Raw genomic sequence first — 19676 nt, forward strand, 5'->3', positions numbered from 1 at the left:
AGAGGGGATAGCCCAAGCAGGAGCTTTACCTGTCACTTCTGATGGCTCACATATCCGTGTTGGAGGTCAAACTCCAGATCCGATAGTTTCTCCAGATTCTCAGACTCCCGGGACTCAGCCAGCTGCCGCTGTAGCTCCTCGTTTGGATAGTATGGAGTTTCCAGATATGAAATCACATTTGGTGAATAGGCCTTCTATGACTATTGATGAGCAAAAGATGTTTGGGAGGTTCAGACTAATGAATCCTCCTACTTATACTGTTGACTTAGATGAGGATGCATACGAATTTATAGTTAGTTGTCATGAGAGGTTGCATAATCTTGGAATAGTGGAGTCTCATGGAGTTGACTACACAGTGTTTCAGATGACTGGCTCTGCTAAGCAGTGGTGGAGGGATTATATTAGTAGTTGGCCAGCTGGATCCCATCCACTATCCTGGACTCAGTTTACTCAGGTATTTTTATCAAAATTTGTTCCACGCAGTGAGAGGGAGCGTGGAGGCCCGAGTTTGAGGGTTTGCAGCAAAATGGTATGTTAGTTGCAGAGTATCAGGGTAAATTTCATGCCTTGGCTAGGTATGATTCGATGATACTTCCTATAGAGGCTGAGAGAGTGAGAAGGTTTGTTAATGGGCTGATTATTCCAATCCGTTTAGGAGTTTCTCAGATTGCTGCTTCTGGTGTTCCATTCCAGAAAGTGGTAGATGTTGCGAAGGAGTTGGAGATGATTCGGCGTGAAGGATTTGAGCAATGAGAGGGAAAGAGGACTCTTTATTTAGGTGATTATGGTGGTGCTCCGCCTAGGAGTCGGGGTTACTTGGGCAGAGGTATCACCCTAAGTCCAGTAGACCCATTCATGCTGCTATACCAGCGTTTGACGCTGGTTACGCTGGGCATAACTCTTCGAGCTAGGTGCATACTTCGCAGGGTTCATCTTCAAGACCTGTAGTTCGTGGAGGGCATTCTGGTCATTCAGGTTCCTCTCATCAGCCTGCGTCTCATAGGGGCTGTTTTGAGTGTGGTGATATGGGACACTTTGTGAGAGACTGCCCTAAGACCAGATGTGGTGGCTTACATCAGGGTTCTCAAGCTTCGACTTCCAGGGCTGCACAACCACCAACTAGGGGTGGTGCACAGAATGGTAGAGGTGGTTCTCATTCAGGTAGAGGTGGTTCTCCTTCTGGTCGAGGTGGTGGTCGTGGAGGTTCATAATCTGATGGAGGTCGTTCTCACTGTTATGCTTTTCTAGGTAGGCCAGAGGCTGAGGCTTCAGATGCTGTTATCACAGGTATTATTCCGGTTTGTCATCGATCAGCTAATGTATTATTTTATCCAGGATCTACTTATTCTTATGTGTCCACATATTTTGCTTGTAGTCTAGATATATTATGTGAGTCTCTTGACTTGCCGATACGTGTTTGTACTCCTGTCGGGGATTTTGTAGTTGTAGATCGGGTGTATCGATTATGTACTGTTACCTTGATTTAAAGGTCTTAGATATGATAGATTTTGATGTGATTCTCGGTATGGATCGGTTATCTTTTTACCACACAATTTTAAATTGTCATGCCAAGACAAGCACTTTAGCTATGCCTGGAATTCCTATAGTAGAATGGAGAGGTTCTCTTAGTCACCCTCCTAAGGGTGTGATATCATTTCTTAAGGATCGTCAGTTGGTACAGAGAGGATGTTTGACTTACTTGGCCCACATTCGAGATACTAGTATTGAGACTCCTATGCTTGAGTCTATTCCAGTAGTGAGTGAATTTTCAGAAGTATTTCCGATCAATTTGCCAGGTCTTCCACCAGATCGTTATTGATTTTTGTATTGATGTGGATTCAGGCACTCGGCCTATTTCCATTCCTCCTTATCATATGGCACCGGCTGAATTGAAAGAGTTGAAGGAGCAGGTACAGGATTTGCTGAGCAAAGGTTTTATTAGACCGAGTGTATCTCCTTGGGGTGCTTCAGTGTTATTTGTGAAGAAGAAATATGGATCTATGCGTATGTGTATTGACTATCGATAGTTGATCAAGGTGACCATCAGAAATAAGTACCTGATACCTCGCGTATTGATGACTTATTTGATCAGTTACAGGGTGCTTCAGTTTTCTCCAAGATTGATTTGAGATCTGGCTATCATCAGCTGAAGGTTAGAGTGGAGGATATCCCTAAGACAGCTTTTCGAACACGTTATGGCCATTATGAGTTTTTGGTGATGCCTTTCGGATTAACTAATGCCCCTGTAGGTTTTATGGACTTGATGAATGGATTTTTCAGACCGTATTTGGATACCTTTGTTATTGTCTTCATAGATGATTTATTGATATACTCACACACTAAGGAGGAACATGAACATCATTTGAGGATCGTGTTTGGGATTCTAAAGGAGAAGAAGCTTTATGCAAAGTTTTCATAGCGTGAGTTTTGGCTTAGTTCGGTAGCATTCTTGGGACATATAGTGTCCAAGGAGGGTATCATGGTGGATCCTAAGAATATTGAGGCGGTTAAAGATTGGGTTAGACCTGCTTCAGTTACTGAGATTCGGAGTTTCTTTGGCCTTGCAGGTTATTATCGACGGTTTGTTGAGGGTTTCTCATACAATGCATCTCCATTAACTAGATTGACATAGAAGGAGGTGACATTTCAGTGGTCTGACGAATGTGAGGTTAGTTTCCAAAAGCTCAAGACTTTATTGACTACTGCTCCGATTTTGACCCTACCCGTGGAGGCAGGGTTTTGTTGTATATTGTGATGCTTCTCGGATTGGTCTTGGTTGTGTATTAATGCAGAAGGGAAAAGTGATAGCTTATGCTTCGAGACAGTTGAAGGTTCATGAGAAGAATTATCCTATTCATGATTTAGAGTTGGCGGCTGTTGTGTTTGCATTAAAAATTTGGAGGCACTATATTTATGGTGTGCATTGTGAGATGTTCACAGATCATCGTAGCCTCCAATATATATTCAATCAGAGAGATCTTAATTTGAGACAGCGCAGATGGTTGGAGTTGCTCAAGGACTACGACATGACTATTCTTTATCATCCAGGCAAGGCAAATGTTGTAGCAGATGCCTTGAGTCGAAAGGCGGTAAGTATGGGTAGTCTAGCTATGTTACAGGTCGACGAGCGTCCTTTAGCTAGGGATGTCCAATCCTTGGCGAATACTTTGTGAGACTTGATATTTCATAATCAGATAAGGTGTTGTCTTATATGGAGGCTAGGTCATCCTTGTTGGAGCAGATTCAGGCTCAACAGTTTGATGATGGTGATTTATATAAGATTAGGGACAAGGTGTTGAAAGGAGAAGCCAAGGTTGCAATTCTTGATAGTGAGGGAGTTTTGAGGATTAAGGGTCGTATATGTGTTCCTCGTACAGGTGAATTGACTAGATTGATCATGGAGGAGGCTCGTAGTTCGAGGTACTCTATTTATCTGGGGGCTACTAAGATGCATCGTGACTTGAAGCAACATTATTGGTGGTGTCGTATGAAGAGGGACATAGTAGATTTTGTATCCCAGTGTCTGAACTGAATTGTCAGCAAGTGAAGTATGAACACCAAAATCTTGGAGGTGTGACACCGAGGATGCCTATACCTGAGTGGAAGTGGGAGCTTATTGCTATGGACTTTGTGGTAGGATTGTCATGTACTTTGGGTAAGTTTGATGCTATATGGGTCATTGTGGATCGACTGACTAAGTCTGCACACATTGTACCAGTTCAGACGACCTATAATTCAGAGAAGTTAGCCAAAATCTATATTCGAGAGGTAGTTCATTTGCATGGGGTTCCTATTTCTATTATTTCAGACCGTGGCACTCAATTTACATCTCATTTCTGGCAGTCTATGCAGAAGGAGTTGGGCACTCAGGTGGATCTTAGTACAGCCTTTCACCCTTAGACTAATGGTCAGTCTGAGAGGACTATTCAGGTTCTTGAGGACATGTTGCGGGCGTGTGTGATTGACTTTGGTGGTCACTGGGATCTGTTCTTGCCATTAGCGGAGTTTGCTTACAATAATAGTCATCATTCGAGAATTAAGATGGCACCATTTGAGGATTTGTGTGGTAGGAGATGTCGATCTCCAATTGGTTTCTTTGACGCATTTGAGGTTAGACCATGGGGTATAGATTTGTTGAGGGAGTCCTTGGACAAGGTCAAGTTGATCCAAGATATACTTCTCATGGCTCAGAGCAGGCAAAAGAGTTACGCAGATAGAAAGGTTCGTGATTTGGAGTTTATGGTTGGAGAAAGGGTTCTACTTAAGGTTTCACCCATGAAGGGTGTGATGAGATTTAGAAAGAAGGGCAAGTTGAGTCCAAGGTACATTGGTCCTTTTGAGGTTATGGAGCGTATTTGTGAGATGGCATATCAGTTGGCTTTGCCACCTGGTTTGTCAGGTATCCATCCTGTATTTCATATTTCAATGCTTAAGAAGTATCATCAGGGTGGTGATCATGTGATTCAATGGGATTCAGTGTTACTTGATCAGAATTTGACTTTTGAGGAAGAGCCGGTCACCATTTTGGTTAGGCAAATTCGGAAGCTAAGGTCCAAGGAGATTGCTTCAGTAAAGGTTCAGTGGAAGCATCGTCCAGTGGAGGAGGCTACCTGGGAGACAGAGTCAGACATGAGGAGTAAATATCCTCATCTTTTTTAGCGTTCAGGTTAGCTCTTTTCTTTTCCCGTTCGAGGATGAACTTTTGTTTAAGTGGTAGGTGATGTAACGACCTGCTAGGTCGTTTCGAGAATTAGGACTATTTTGGCTCTTTTAGAAAAAATCAAAGAGGTATTTTAAACTATTTGATAACTAGGAGTACTTAGTTGATACATATATCTATATTATAATTAATATACTTAAATAGTAATTGGGTCAAATTCATTTTTTTTAATAACCCTTACCATTTGACTATATAATTAAAACAAATTAGTTAGGTTATTTTAGGAGAAGAGAAAAAAAAAGTTAGAAATTACCTGGAGGCGAGAGAGGACCAAACAGCCGCGACGAACATTAAATTCCAGGTAAACTTATCCAAATTAATTAATGTTTATATATAATTGTATGGTGCACTTGTAGTAATATATCAAAATAAGATTGTTAGAGATGATTTAATTGTAGGATACTTACTAATGCATATTTTATTTATTACTAATGCATATTTTATTTAATTCAAAGTGACATAGGGTTGATTGGGATAATGATGACCCATGATTACTTAATCATTGGAAAATTGAATTTGTCATGCATTTATGTGCATAATTCTTTTTTTAAAAAAATTAAGATACTTGGCAGTATCCATTTGAAGAAAAGGAAAAAAATGTATTCTCGGCATTATTCTATTTCTTGATTTTCTTAATAAATTCTTAATTGTATTTATTTTATTAAAATATGATACTAGTTTTTGATATATTGAGATAGATAATTAATTATTAGGTGTATATTATATGATTTAACATTGAATTTTAGGGTATTTTGAGAGGTTAAAGATAAGTTCTTGGCTTGAAATTTAGCAAGTACGATAATTTTGGCATACAAATTATATCAAGATTTTGAGCTTGATTAGAAGTATGAGTGAAATTTTTTGGGTCTATGATAGGCACATAATAATATGAATTTCTACAAACTCGCTTACTGATGAATATTGCATCATTGGTAGATCGTCAACATTACGAAACTTTGCAAAAAGGGAAGGAACTATCTTAAAGATTCGTGACATGAATTTGGCACTTGAGGTATGTTAAGACTTTTTAGACTTGTTGAAGGATGTTTTCCTAATTAAACATTTAAAAAAATGATAATAGACAAAGGGGTAAGGGCAGAAGATGGGGGTATCATATCAATGGTGTGACGGGCATCGGTACGAGTACCGGTGTTATAAAACGGAAAATTTTCTACTATATAATGCGGATTGTAATTTGAGAATTTCCAAAGCATATGGGCATTAGCTGATATATTATTGACTTGAAATTTTTGTGTGATTGTGTTTTCTTTATTACACCCGTATAGTTGTGATAATTGAGGTGGTTATGTATTATGTTAATATTGATTGAGTGAGATGCATCATTATCCCCTTACATTGAAATGATATTGTATACATGCATTGACATGAGATTGAGTATAAGTTGGGCACGTGGAGATCTTTCGTGCTGGGGATGGTGAGATGTTAAGATTGTAATTTGGGCACGTGGAAACCGTCCGTGCGAAAATTGTTTGATATTATGATAGTGCGTTGAGATCGTCCGCACAGACACGTGGAGATCGTCCGTGTCAGTATATGGACCTCGCGAGTCCCCCATGGGTCATGAGCTCTCGATGTATTTCTAAGGAGTATGATGTATATACGGTTGAGTGAGTACTGGATATTCTGATATATATCATTAAATGGTATCATATTGCATTGCATTCCATCACATCATTCATTCTTGATGAGTATATGTTTCGTTTGGTTTTTTGAAAGTACTTGATGTTGATTTCATTTATTGACGAAACTTAAATAGCAAGTGTAATATATATATATATATATACCTGTATAATTTAAGAATTTATTTTCTTATATAACTCCCGTCACTACTTTTTCATTGTCGGTCAATGAGACATACTAAGTACACGTGGTTTCGTACTCATACTACACTTGTTGCACTCCTTGTGGTGGAGATTCGATTCCGAGTAGGAGCACATCTCGAGGAGCAGTTTGAGTCCGAGTTTGGAGTGTCTTGGAGTTGTGGTGAGCTGCTTGGTTGTTCCGTGGCCCACACCTCCCTCTATCTTTTACTTATTCTGTTATTTAGTATTCAGATGGGATAACCCTTATGTTAGATTTGTCTTTTTAGTTTCAGACTTCCATCGTATTTTAGAAGCTCTTGTACTTATGACGCCAATTCTTAAGTAGTATTTTTTTTCAGTTTTCCACATTCATACTTATAAAGAACTCAATGTTGGAGATTTGGAAATTTGTTGTCTTTTCACTTATTAGTTAGTTAAAATATATTGATTGGCTTACCTATTGGTTGGGAACATAGGTGCCATCACGACTCATGATTTTGGGTCGTGACACAAACATAGCCAAATTGAATTAATGAGTAAAAATAACTACAGTTAAGGAAGATGAATTATTATGATTAATTTACGAGCTTCTTAATCTTAACGAAATAGAAATAACTAACTTAATTATAAAATAAACAATTTAAAATTTATAATCATAATTTAAACTAAAATAATTTAATAAAATACTTGCTAAAATAAAAATCTTTTTGGGATGATTTTTAAAATATTTATAAAAATATAATAATTAGAAAAAAAAACTATATAAACATATATTTTACTTAAAAATAGTTAAAATCAATTAAAATAACTCGAAAAAATATTTTAAATTTTATAAAGTCGATTATTTCAAACCGTTTTGAATTCAAAAAACTCGAAAGTCAATTCCTATCATGGAGGGTCAAAATTGGGTGTCAACACATACCACTCAAGAGCAATTTACAATAAGAACTATGCAATATAATAAAGTCACCATTTAACCAAGTCATTATCAACTATAATCAATTTCGCAATGTTTCATCATAATAATGCCCTTAGAAAAGTAGCTAAACCAACAGAGTAACATAAGAAAATCAAAGTTCATACCTTACCCAAATATGCTCATTTAACTCATTTCTTAAGCTAAAAGTTCAAAATATGCATATACATGAATTCTTTAGGTTTTTAAAATTAAAATCATCAATTAATACAAGAATAAACACATTTAAATCATTAGAACACTCTTACAAGAAGACCGATGCTTAAAATCATAGATAGAAGGAAATAGAGTTTGAAAATCCTTTTTGAAATCTTTTGGAAATGGATCTTTGAATGTAAGAGGGTTCAAGGATGGATACCATACCTAAAAGAGAAGGAAAACCACTAATTTTGGTGAAGGAACACGTCCAAACCATCCCTTCTTTCCCACCTTGAGTCTTAGCTCTAATAGTGACTTTGAGAGAGTTTTCTTTAGAGAAGGAGTTTGAATATTTGAAGTGAGGGGTGTTTTGTAGTTCTAGGGTTTAAAATTAACTTAATATAACTTAATAATACTAAAAATATTTACCTAGGGTTATGAAAGACTTGGGGTGAATTTACATAAAACACCCCAAGTCGGCAGCAGCTTTCACAACTTTTGGACATTGCCAGTTGGCGACCCAAGCTACTAGGTGATGATGAGTCGACGGCCCGTGCTACTAGGCGTCGATGGCATCAGAGGATGGTCAAGTGAGGGTCTGAGCCTCCCAATAAGTATGGAACTACGCCCCCCCCCCCATTCGATGGGGCTTCGATGGACTTACACCCAATAGACTGCTCCGTCGATGGGGCAATGTCCTTTGCAGCTTTGTCCAAATATTGGGCCCTTCATCTAGGGCCCCTTGTGGGTCCTAGCTGGGTTCGTGCCCGGACGTTAAAACTATAAGATAATTCATCTATGTCTTATGAACATCCCACCTTATTTTCAATGAAAACGAATACGTAAAACTCTCACACACACATCAAGACACCCAAGTACAATCTAAAGGCAAACCTTCTGAATGTCATGGACGTTCTTGGATGTTTGACCTCCAAACTTCACACACTGCCTAAGAACACTAATATAACTCATTTTAACTTAAAACTAACTGAATAAACAACCATGGGGATCTATTTCACCTAAGTTTGTTTTGGGGAATTACAATAGAGATAGATAAAAGCAGGGTTTAGTACAACCACATGTACTAAGTATTACATTATCCATAAAAATCATGAAAATGGATATTTAGTGGAAATATGCATCTAAACATTTAAAAATCATATTATAATCATAAGAACAACATATATAAACTTAGAAACACATAAGAAAACATTTAAACCAATTAAGATAATTTGGATGTCACTTTACTGTAACTTAAGTAACTGTTATAGTGAAGTGTCTTACCATGTGTTTAGAAACTTTATAGCATGTAGTCTTCTACTAAAAGATATCCTAAGACTCACTTAAGAATGACAAAGAGAGACCGCCCATACAACCTCCCTAAGCACACCTAAAATGACCCTCAAGAATACTTATAATAAGACACATACACACCTACAAAACAACAACCACATTAACATGTAGATACTATGATATTATCATACCAAAGGCTATCAAAAGAATTACTTAAGTACATCAAGAAGATATTGTCCATGAATGACCTCTTCAAGACTACCTAAGTAATCATTAAGACTTCATAAGTTTACACCATGCCCACATATTCAACTATTTCCATAACTAAAGTCATTCTTAAGACTCATCTAGGTAAGATACGAAGTGACTATTCCTATGCCCCCTTTACACCTTCAAAGTCTATTGTGCAATGTCGCGTCTTATACCACCACGTAAACTTCATGGAACTTCTCTAATGATAATAGGTATTCCATATGATGATAATAGGCAATAACCAACATAGACCATGATAGAAAAACATGAAATTCAAAGTTCTAACCTACTTCGATGAGGGTGTTCTACTTGCCAATGGTAGAACTTGGACACATCCCATGTAGGCACATGGTTAAGGAATATGAAGGGAATGCTTTGTAATCTAGTCCCATTCTTTAACTAGAACTACTTTCCTTACCATACTCACTCGGTGATTGCCTTGTTTATCATAGAGTAATTTACACTTAAGGTTCATATAAAAGGGTTCCATATCATTTTCATGACCCAATTATACTTACCCTACCAAAGGAAGGTCCACTAGGGGTACCTCACAATGACGACAGGAAACTCATCACTACTTTCCTAAGGATTAATATGATGCCTTTCTACACAATTAACCTTAAGTCTATCATTTCTTTTCTTTGAAGGTACCATAATGGGTTACGACTTCAACATTCATAACCTTATCACTAGGTTTAAGGTTGCACATAAATGACCCTATTAACTTCATTTAAGATCACATGTCATTCATACATTCAATACTAAGATACTTTAACATCTTAAGTCAATACATGACATATTCATACATACATTAAGCAAGGGACACAAGTCAACCAAGACAAGACACCACATACTTCACTTTTAACTCATAATACATGTCATTCTAGAAGTGCATAAAAATAACTCTTATCATCTTTAAGACATACTATATAATATCATATAATAATAAACATGACCATCATAGACTCATATAGTCAAGTAGGAATAACATACATAACCCTAAGGCTACACATATAAGCCACATAGTCATAGTCTATATGATTTTCTAACTTAACATCAATAAAAGAATACATATACTTTCACATTGCTTTAAATGTAGATAGATATCATCATACTTCACATAATCAACTACACAAATAACCACATTACTTCAAGTAGTTTTCCAACAAGGCCATAATTATTACATTACTTTAAAAAATGCCGACAAGGCCACATCAATTGGAAGTTAAGAACATAACATTGTCACCATAAGTGGACATACCAATAAAAACCTAATTGAAGTCTAATAAATTATTTTAAAAAATGAAATAGGCAGCTTACCACCACATCATCCTCAACACCTCAATCCAAAGTAATTACCACATTCGATATCACAAGACCCTTACCCATGGCCTTAACCAACAATTCAACATAATTGTATCAATATTAATGAAACTCGTTCAACTTACTACATAATCATCAATCCAATACAACCTAGATATAAATTACTACAACTATTACATCAATGAATAGCCTACATAAAACTACATTAGAACTTATGAACATTAGATCAATATCAAGTAACTCATAACTTAGTCAAAAACTAGGTTTTATCCAATTCATGGGTTCATAGGTTATTTTAGGTTAAAATAATCAATACAATAACAATTCAATCATGATGCAGTGTTTAGAAACCACTAATGCAAAAACTCATGGAATAGATCATGAAATTGGCAATTCAACTTGAAAACTTTAGAAAGCATCTTGAAGGTTGGGCTCCTTGATGAAGAGAGTTTAGAGGATAAAAATACATACCTTGATGAATCTAATTATTTAATTTTATGAAGAATCTCCACTCAATTCGTCACTCCAGGCCCTTCCTTGAGTTTTGACTCAAATGGAGGTCTAGAGAGAATTCTAATGATTTGGATTTTTTTTATTTGGAAGAATGAAATATTCTAAGTGTTAAACACTTATATACATATTTAAAATACCCAAAATACCCCCTTAGGAACCAAGGAACCTATTATTTGGAAGTGGGGTGAAATTACAACTTCACCCCTCAGTTAACAGTAAAGCAACACGTAGGACTGCTTCATACGGAAGCCAACCTACGGACCTCAAAACTCCACGAAACTCGACGCACTACCTATATATTCTATAATAACTCATTTAAGAACCTTACAACCTTATGATTCATATATAAACACATAGAACCACGTATGAGGCATATAGGTGACTTAGTCGTCAAACGTCTTAGTCGTCCCTTGACATTTGACTTCCAATGCACCTAAGCTCTTAGATACTACCTCAATATCTCATTACGGACCAATTTAGGACCTTAGAATATCATGAACAACATGTTAGGATCTACTTCACCTAGTCATTTTCGAGGTCTTACACTCCAAAGGCAAACTCAATAACTCCACAACACAATGGACCGAAACTTTCAACCTCAGAACCGTTGATTTTCACAACAACCCTGATGGCCCCAAACCACACCCCCTATTCCTAGTTTGAACTAAAACTTCGGTACAAGAAACTAACATTTAGAGTCATCATAGCAGGTCCAGCAGTGATTCTGACCCTACAAGACTCGGCATATCTGGACCAGACAATCAAACAAAAAGTGGACCAAGCAATAGATTGACTAAGAACCAAATTTCGATGCAATCCTTGAGGGTGACAGAGAAATAGGTAAACATCAACATTATGTCCATAGAAGAGATCAATGTTGTAAAGGGCCACACCTTCTAGTCATTGCCCTTCTTTCCTTCCCACCCATATTTACCATTCACTCAAAGCCCCACATTCATCCCAGAATGCAACAAAACATTCTGGATACAATATACTCCAACTCTGCAAAGAGGATGAACCAAAACCAAAATGAAGAGGAACCCTCAATCCTAGACCTACTAAAACTAAATACGCATGAACCAGAAGACATACCATCAATACTAGGAGAACAAATGGTAGAGACACAAATATTGGAGAAACTTGTGTCCAGGGAATTTGTGGAACACTTCAGCATTCCAATAATAACATTGTGCCCACACACAATGCAAGAATGCACCCTCAACATAAGGAACAAGATGGTGATAACCCCACCACCAGTAGATTTGAGTCCAATGGTGAAGACCTGTAGAGAAACATTCATAATAAAGGAAAGGATTGCAGATGCAGGAAACACCGTTTTCGTTAATGATAAACTTCATAATATGGAAAACTAGGGGAGCCAATTGTGCGACCTTCAAATGTCAATATAGCGCCCTAGTATAACACCCCTCAAATGACTTAGGTAAAGATAAATCCTAATATATTTGTAATGATGGTATAAGTTACTAAAATGTAGTATTGACTCAGTGTTTAGAGTTTTAGGTGATTTGGAAGTGAAACATCAAGGGACGACTAAGGCGTTCAACAACTAAGTCACCTATGTGCCTTATATGTGGTTATGTGACTAATTGTATGCTTCATAAGTTAATTAGTTCATTATATTAGTTACTATGGTGTTTATACGAAGTGTGTCATGTTTTGTGAAGTTGGAGGTCAAACGTCCATGGCGTTCGAAAGGTTTTCCTTGAAACAACCTTGTGTGTCTATGCATGTTTCATCGAGTTTTACGTGTTTGTTTTGGATGAAATTCATGTGAGATATCCTAAAATAATATAGAAGCGTAATTGGGTTTGAAACGTCCAGGAAAATATCCCCAAGGACCATCCAAGGATCCTTGAGGAAGGACCCATGTTGGTGGCCAAGACTGCCCAAGACAACCCAACCTACGAAGGCAATCGACGCCCAGTGGGTCAGTCAACGCCCCGTAGGTGAGGTTTAATTGATGGATACTTAGGCGTGGGGAAGTATAATCAAAATAGCAGCCTCATTTCCAAACCATGGACCAACAGGACGGTCCGTTGGTCAAGGGACGGGTCGTCGATGATCTTCCGTCTATGAAAACTGTCTCTGCACAGCTTATGGTTAAGTTTAAGGGATGAAGTCGATAATTTACCCCACATCCAAATAAGAGAAAAGGTAGTTATGTAGGGGTATTTTGGGTATTTTAAACAGTTTTAGAAGCCTAAAACACTTAGAAGATTTCATTCTTCAAAATCAAAACTCAAATTCCCTTAGAAATTCTGTAGAACTCCATTGGAGCTAAAACTTATAGAAGGGCTTGGATTGGTGGTTTGAGGGAAGATTCTTCATTAAATTTGAGGATTAGATTTATCTAGGTATTGTTTTTTATCCTTGAAACTCTATTCATGAAGGAGTCCAACTTTCAAAAAAGTTTCTAAAGTTTTCGAAGATGAATTGTGAAATTTCATGATCTATCCATGGTCTCTTGCATTAAAAGTTTTAAAGCATTGTATATTGATTTAATTGTATTTAATTATATGATTTTAAATCAATTAACCTATGAAACCATGAAATTGATGAACCCTTGTTTTTTACTAAGTTATGGGTTAAGTGATATTGATCAAATGCTTATTAATTTTAGTGTAGTTTTCTATGGGCTATTGAGTGATGTGATAATTATATTGAATTGATATATAGGTTGTCTTATATCTATGAATATATATTTAATTGACCTAGTTTCATTGAGTATTGTTATAATTGTGTTGGATTATTGGTTACGGCCATGGGTAAGGGTCTTATGATACTGAATTGCATGGTTTAGCATTGGATTAAACTGTTGAGTATGGAGTGGTGGTACGCTACCCTAATTCCCTTTACTTTATGCTAATTAGACTTCAACTATGTTGTATTGGTATGTTCCACTTATGGTGGTGGTGCTATGTGTTTTACTTGCAATGATGTGTCCTTGTCGGCGTTACTTTATGTATTATGATGATCATGGCCTTGACAGAACTACTTGAAGTATTATGATGGTTTGTGCAGTTGATTATGTGAAGTTGGATAATATCTATCTACATGATAAATAATTTGAAAGTATATGTGTGCTTCTATTGATGTTATTTAGGTGATCATGTTAGACTATGAATGTCTTTACATGTATAGTCTTAAGAGATGCATGATTATTCCTATTTAGCTATATGAGTATATGATGATCATATTGATGATGTTATGGTAGTGTATGGGATGACTTAAAGATAATAATCGTTATTTCTATGTGCTTCTAGAATGACATGTAATGTGTGTTAAAGTGTATGTTGTGTCTTGTCTTGGTTGACTTGTGTCACTTACTTGATGCATGTACGAATGTGAATAAGATATGTCTTGACATAGGATGATAAAGCCTCTTATTCTTGCATGTACGAATGACATGAGACCTTAAAGGATGTTAAGAGGGTCCTTATTGTGAAACATTGAACCTAGTAGTAAGATTATGAATGTTGAAGTTGAAAGTCGTAAATGATATCCTTCAAGTAAAGAAATGATAGACATAAGGTTGGTTGGATGGAACGGCATCATATCAATCCTTAGGTAAGTCATTATGAGCGTCTTGTCGCCATTCTAAGGTATCCCTAGTGGACCTCTTTAGTAGGGTCAATGTGATTGGGTTATGAACTAGATATGAAACCCCTTTATATGAACCTTCAACGTAAATTACTCTATGGAACAAAGGCTAGCACAGAGTAAGAAAGGAAGTAGCTCTACTTAAAGGATTACACAAGAATACAAAGCACGCCTTTCATATTCCTTAACCATGTTTGTACATGGGATGTGTCCAAGTTCTACCATTGGCAAGTAGAACACCCTCATCGGAGTAGGTTAAAACTCCAGATTCTATGTCTAGATATCACAGTCTATGTTGGTTATTGCCTATTCTCATCATATGGGATACCTACTAGCATTAGCAAAGTTCTATGAAGTTTAGGTGGTGGTATGGGACGCTATCTAGACATTTCATAATAAGCTTTGAAGATGTTAGTTAGAGTCCCTAGGTCTTGTCCAAGACCATTACTTGAATGTCCTTTATGCGATGAATGATTCTTAAATGAACTAATGAATGTAATGGCTTAAGTTACGAAAGCATGTTAAGTGAATAAGTACTTAGATGGAGTAGTTAAGGGTTGTCTAGTTAAGGTGTGAAGGGTGCATGGGAATGGTCACTTTGTATCTTATCTAGATAAGTATTAAAAATGACTCCAGTTATGGAAGATGTTGATTATGTAGACATGATCTAACCCTCAGGTAGTCTCAAGGATTATTTAGGTAATCTTGAAGAGGTAAATCATGGACGTTATCTTCTTGATTTACTTAAGTAAGTTTTTCGATAGCCTTTGGAAGGAGAATGTCTTATCATGTATATGTTAATGTATTAAGTGAGAATGATTCTATCCTAGGTAATCTATAGGATCTCTTAAGCGTGTGTATAAGGGATTGTATGGGCGGTCTCTTCATAACTCACTCAAGAGAGACTTAGAATCACTTTTAATAGGAGAATCTCATGTTTATATGGGTGATGCCTTGTAAGTGTGTTGACCTCATTATATGCGGTCTTAAGGATCATTTAGGTGTGCCTAGAGAGGTTGTATGGGCGGTCTCTCTTTGTTATACTTAAGTGAGTCTTAGGATAGCTTGTAGTGAGATGAGTGCATGCTAGAAAGAGTTCCTTGCGAAGTTGAGAAACTTCACTATAACCATAAGAAATAGTCACTGTAAAGTGATATAGTTCACTGTAAGGATTTGTATAAATGAATTAAATTGCTTAAATGTTATTTTATGTGTTTCTAAGGTTTTAAATGTTTTTCTTATGATTATTTTATGATATTTAAGTCAAAAAGATGCATATTTCTAATAAATGCCCATTTTCATGATTTTATGCATTATGCCATACTTAATACATGTGTTTGTACTGATTCCATGATTTATATACTTCTATAGTGGTCGGTAGGTGAGGAGCATTTGGAAAGTAAGACTTGGATCATAGCATCATTCAAGTGAAGTTGAAGTATGTCCTCAATTGACTCGAGGACATACATATATGTCTTTTATTTCAAAGTATTGTAATACACTACGTATTTCTTATATTCATATTATATGGGACGTGTCCCAAGTATTCTTGAGTCTAAGGATGGCATATGTTGAGACTTAGTATTTCTATGATTTTATATGAAAAGATGTTTCAAGATATTCGTGTGAAAAGTTTTAATTTTCGTACTAATTTTCATAATGTATATGCAATGAACGATAAGAAAGGATTGGTACAAGAACTTCGAGAGGTCAAGTACACCGGTTGCATTTCAAGAATGCCATATTTTCTAGGGTGTGATTTCGGGATGTGACACCTGGTCAAAGCCGACAAACCTGCAATGCTTATTCTACTAGAGATAAAGATCGCAGAACATTAAAATCTCGTTGAGGATCTGAAATTTGATACCCAAATTCATCCGCCTGCAAATGGTCTGGCCGGTGGAATCGTCGTTATGTGGAAGAAGGGTGCACTAAAGCTAGAAAACCTCACAATAACAATGCAAGAAATCTATGTCATAGTTAAGGTATCCCCCTAACTCTTACTCATGGAATTTTTTCTGTAATTTATGCTAGTCCGAACTTTAATAATAGAACCCTTCTCTGGGAATAGCTATGACACCTCTTCGATCACATTGATAAGAGAATGGCTCATTGGTGGAGACTTTAATAAAGTCCTAAAATCCAGTGAGAAACTCGGAGGTAATACCATTAACAACACCAGAGCTAACCTATTTTCGGAGTGCCTTAATCGGTGCAAAATGGTAAACCTGAGATACAAAGGTTTTAAATACACATGACCAATAAAAGATAAACGAGGGAAATCTTATTCTTCAAAAACTAGATAGATGTGTAACAAATGACCGTTGGATAAAATGCTACCCTAATTCCCTAGTCACCTATCTTCCTAGGACCAAGTCATACCATTGCCAATTTTAATTAAATTGGACAGAATTGCCAATAACAAACAACAAAAACCCTTCAGAATAGAGCCATGAGGTGTGTCCATCCCTCCTTCCACAGTCTGGTACATAATTGCTTCATGGGCCATGGCAATCTCTAGAAAGGCCATAGAAACCATCCAAAAGGAGGCCACCAAATGGAATACCAATACTTTTGGAAACATCCTCTTCAAAATGAAAAGTTCCTAGCAACAATTGATGGAATCCAAAAGTCTGCCTCTTACCACCTTAGTCAGGTTTTGCAAGACCTTGAGTACTCGCTCCTTCAAGAGTATGACGACCTCTTCCTGGCCAAAAGAAATTATGGAGAACAAAGTCTACAACTAATTGGCTAAGTGAGGAAGGTGAAAATACCAGCTTCTTCCACACAACCACCATCCAAAGAAGAAGAAAGAATTGTATCCTCTCAATTGAAGATGACAATGGAAACAAAATTGAGGATCTAGATTTGGTCAGGAAGCATATCGTCCAATTTTTTCAAGTGCTCTACACAATTGGAAAAACCACCTAAGATAGATGCCCTCCTATCACCAATGATAGTACTCGTACACTTACCCCTGAAATAGAAACATGCTACTCACCCCTCTTAGAGAAATCGAGATCCATGCAGATCTCCACTCCTTCAAAATCTACGAAAGCCACTCGTCCAGATGGGATATACCACATGATCTATGAGAAATTCTGGAGCACAGTCAAAGATAAAATCATAACTTTCTTTAGAATGGAATTTGAGAGCTCCACAATGCCCCCTAAATTCAACTCTACTTTGCTTTGCCTCACTCTCAAGTGTGATAATCCCCCAACCCTCCAAAGTTATAGGCCAATTGGACTGTGCAATATCAATTATAAGTTACTTTCCAAGTTCAATGTTAACCGCATCAAGCCCATCCTTCCACCATAAGACCAAATAAGGCTAGCTTTTTCTCCAATAGAAAAGCCTCAGACAATGTCGTTGTTATCTAGGAATACATCACCCACTATGGGAAAATGAAAAGCCTCAGACAATATCTTTGTTGTCCAGGAATACATCACCCACTATGGGAAAATGAAAGGGAAGAACCCTAACATGATCCTCAAGATTCATTTAGAGAAAGTTTTTGATAGATTGGAATGTGCATTCATCAAGAATACTTTCCAAGTTTTCAACTTTCCACCAAATCTTGTCAAGTTGATCATGTTGTCCGGAAAACTGAGTACATCCAACCATCTAGAGGGATCATACATGGTGATCCCATGTGCCCTTACATTTTCATCATGTATATGGAGAGACTCTCTAGGAGCATTGAACTAGTAGTGAGAGGAAAGAACTAGACCCTGTGAAAATATCCCAAAATGGTCCCAAAATATCCCACCTTTTCTTTGCAAATGACCTTTGCATTTTTGACGAAGCAGACCACCAGAACTCCAATAGCATTAGAGACATCCTTCACATGTTCTGTAACCAATCAGGCCAAAGAGTTAATGTCCAGAAATCAGAGATCACTTTCTCAAGGATTTGCACAGAATAAGCTAGAAAATATTGTGCAAACATCCTTGGCGTTAGGCGCCAACACATTTGGGAAATACTTAGGCTTCCCAATTTTCCACAAAAGATCCGTAAATGGCAACTACCAGTTCATCATCGATTACATGAAGAAGAGGTTATTAGGATGGAAAACCAAATTCCTCAACCTAGCAAGCGGAACACAATTCACAAAAGCAACTTTAGGTAGTAAACTTCCCATGTAATGCAATACATAAAGTTGCCAACCAAAATAACCAAGGATATAGATAAACTCCAAAGAGACTTTGTATGGGGGACTACTGCTGAAAAGAGCGATCCATATCTTGTGTTAGGATAGCCTCACAAACATGAAATTCTTTGGAGGTTTCGAACTCCAAAAGTGCGAACTAAGAAACAGAGTTGCTCTCTCAGGTCTAGCATGGAGAGCAACTCAACACCCCCAAAAACACTTGAGTAGAGTCCTTTCTTAGAAATACAAAACACCCAACAGAGACAAAACCTAAAGATAAAGAGTGTCCAGAACCTGGAAAAACATCCAAAATGGGTGGCAAGACATTGAGAAAGGTATGGAATGAAGAGTATACAAAGGAGATAGGAACAACTTCATTTGAGATAAATTGATTCCCCACTATGGAGCGATAGGCCAAAGTAGATATGGTCCCTTTATGGAAAGTGAGAAGCACCTAAAAGTAAGGGAAGTCTACCAGAATGGCGAATGGAACTTTGTTCGACTTTTCTTTATGATCCAAGAAAAAGTAAAATCCATCATTAGGATCCATAAACACTCAAGCGATAAGTCTAAAAAGATAATCAAATGTGGGGTCTCACCAGCAATGGATTTTTCTCCACAGATACTGCCTACAAGCATATTAAGGAAACAAGTGAAGGCAAATGCTATGAAGCAAATGGAAATTCAAATGGATTTGGGCGGCAAAGGTGCCAAATAAGATCAAGACCTTCTTATGGATTTTCTACTATAGAAGGCTCCTTACCAACCACGTCCTAAACCATAGAGGCCTCCATATAGATCCATATGAGACTACAGCGACAACAAAATCAAAGACATGAACCATATATTCTTCCAATGCCCAAA

At 37.1% G+C, this 19676-nt stretch overlaps 1 protein-coding gene across 1 annotated transcript; it reads left to right on the forward strand.

The window, feature by feature from the left end:
• Window positions 1–3211: 3211 nt before the first annotated feature.
• LOC138337373 (uncharacterized) lies at window positions 3212–18807 on the forward strand. The gene is made up of 5 exons (XM_069287283.1): window positions 3212–3377; window positions 3467–3870; window positions 3931–4622; window positions 5657–5732; window positions 18472–18807. Exons 1-5 carry the CDS (start codon window positions 3212–3214, stop codon window positions 18805–18807), a joined length of 1674 nt encoding a protein of 557 aa, XP_069143384.1.
• Window positions 18808–19676: the final 869 nt, after the last annotated feature.

Source organism: Solanum lycopersicum, chromosome 7 (genome assembly GCF_036512215.1).
Source record: "Solanum lycopersicum chromosome 7, SLM_r2.1".
NCBI lineage: Eukaryota > Viridiplantae > Streptophyta > Magnoliopsida > Solanales > Solanaceae > Solanum > Solanum lycopersicum.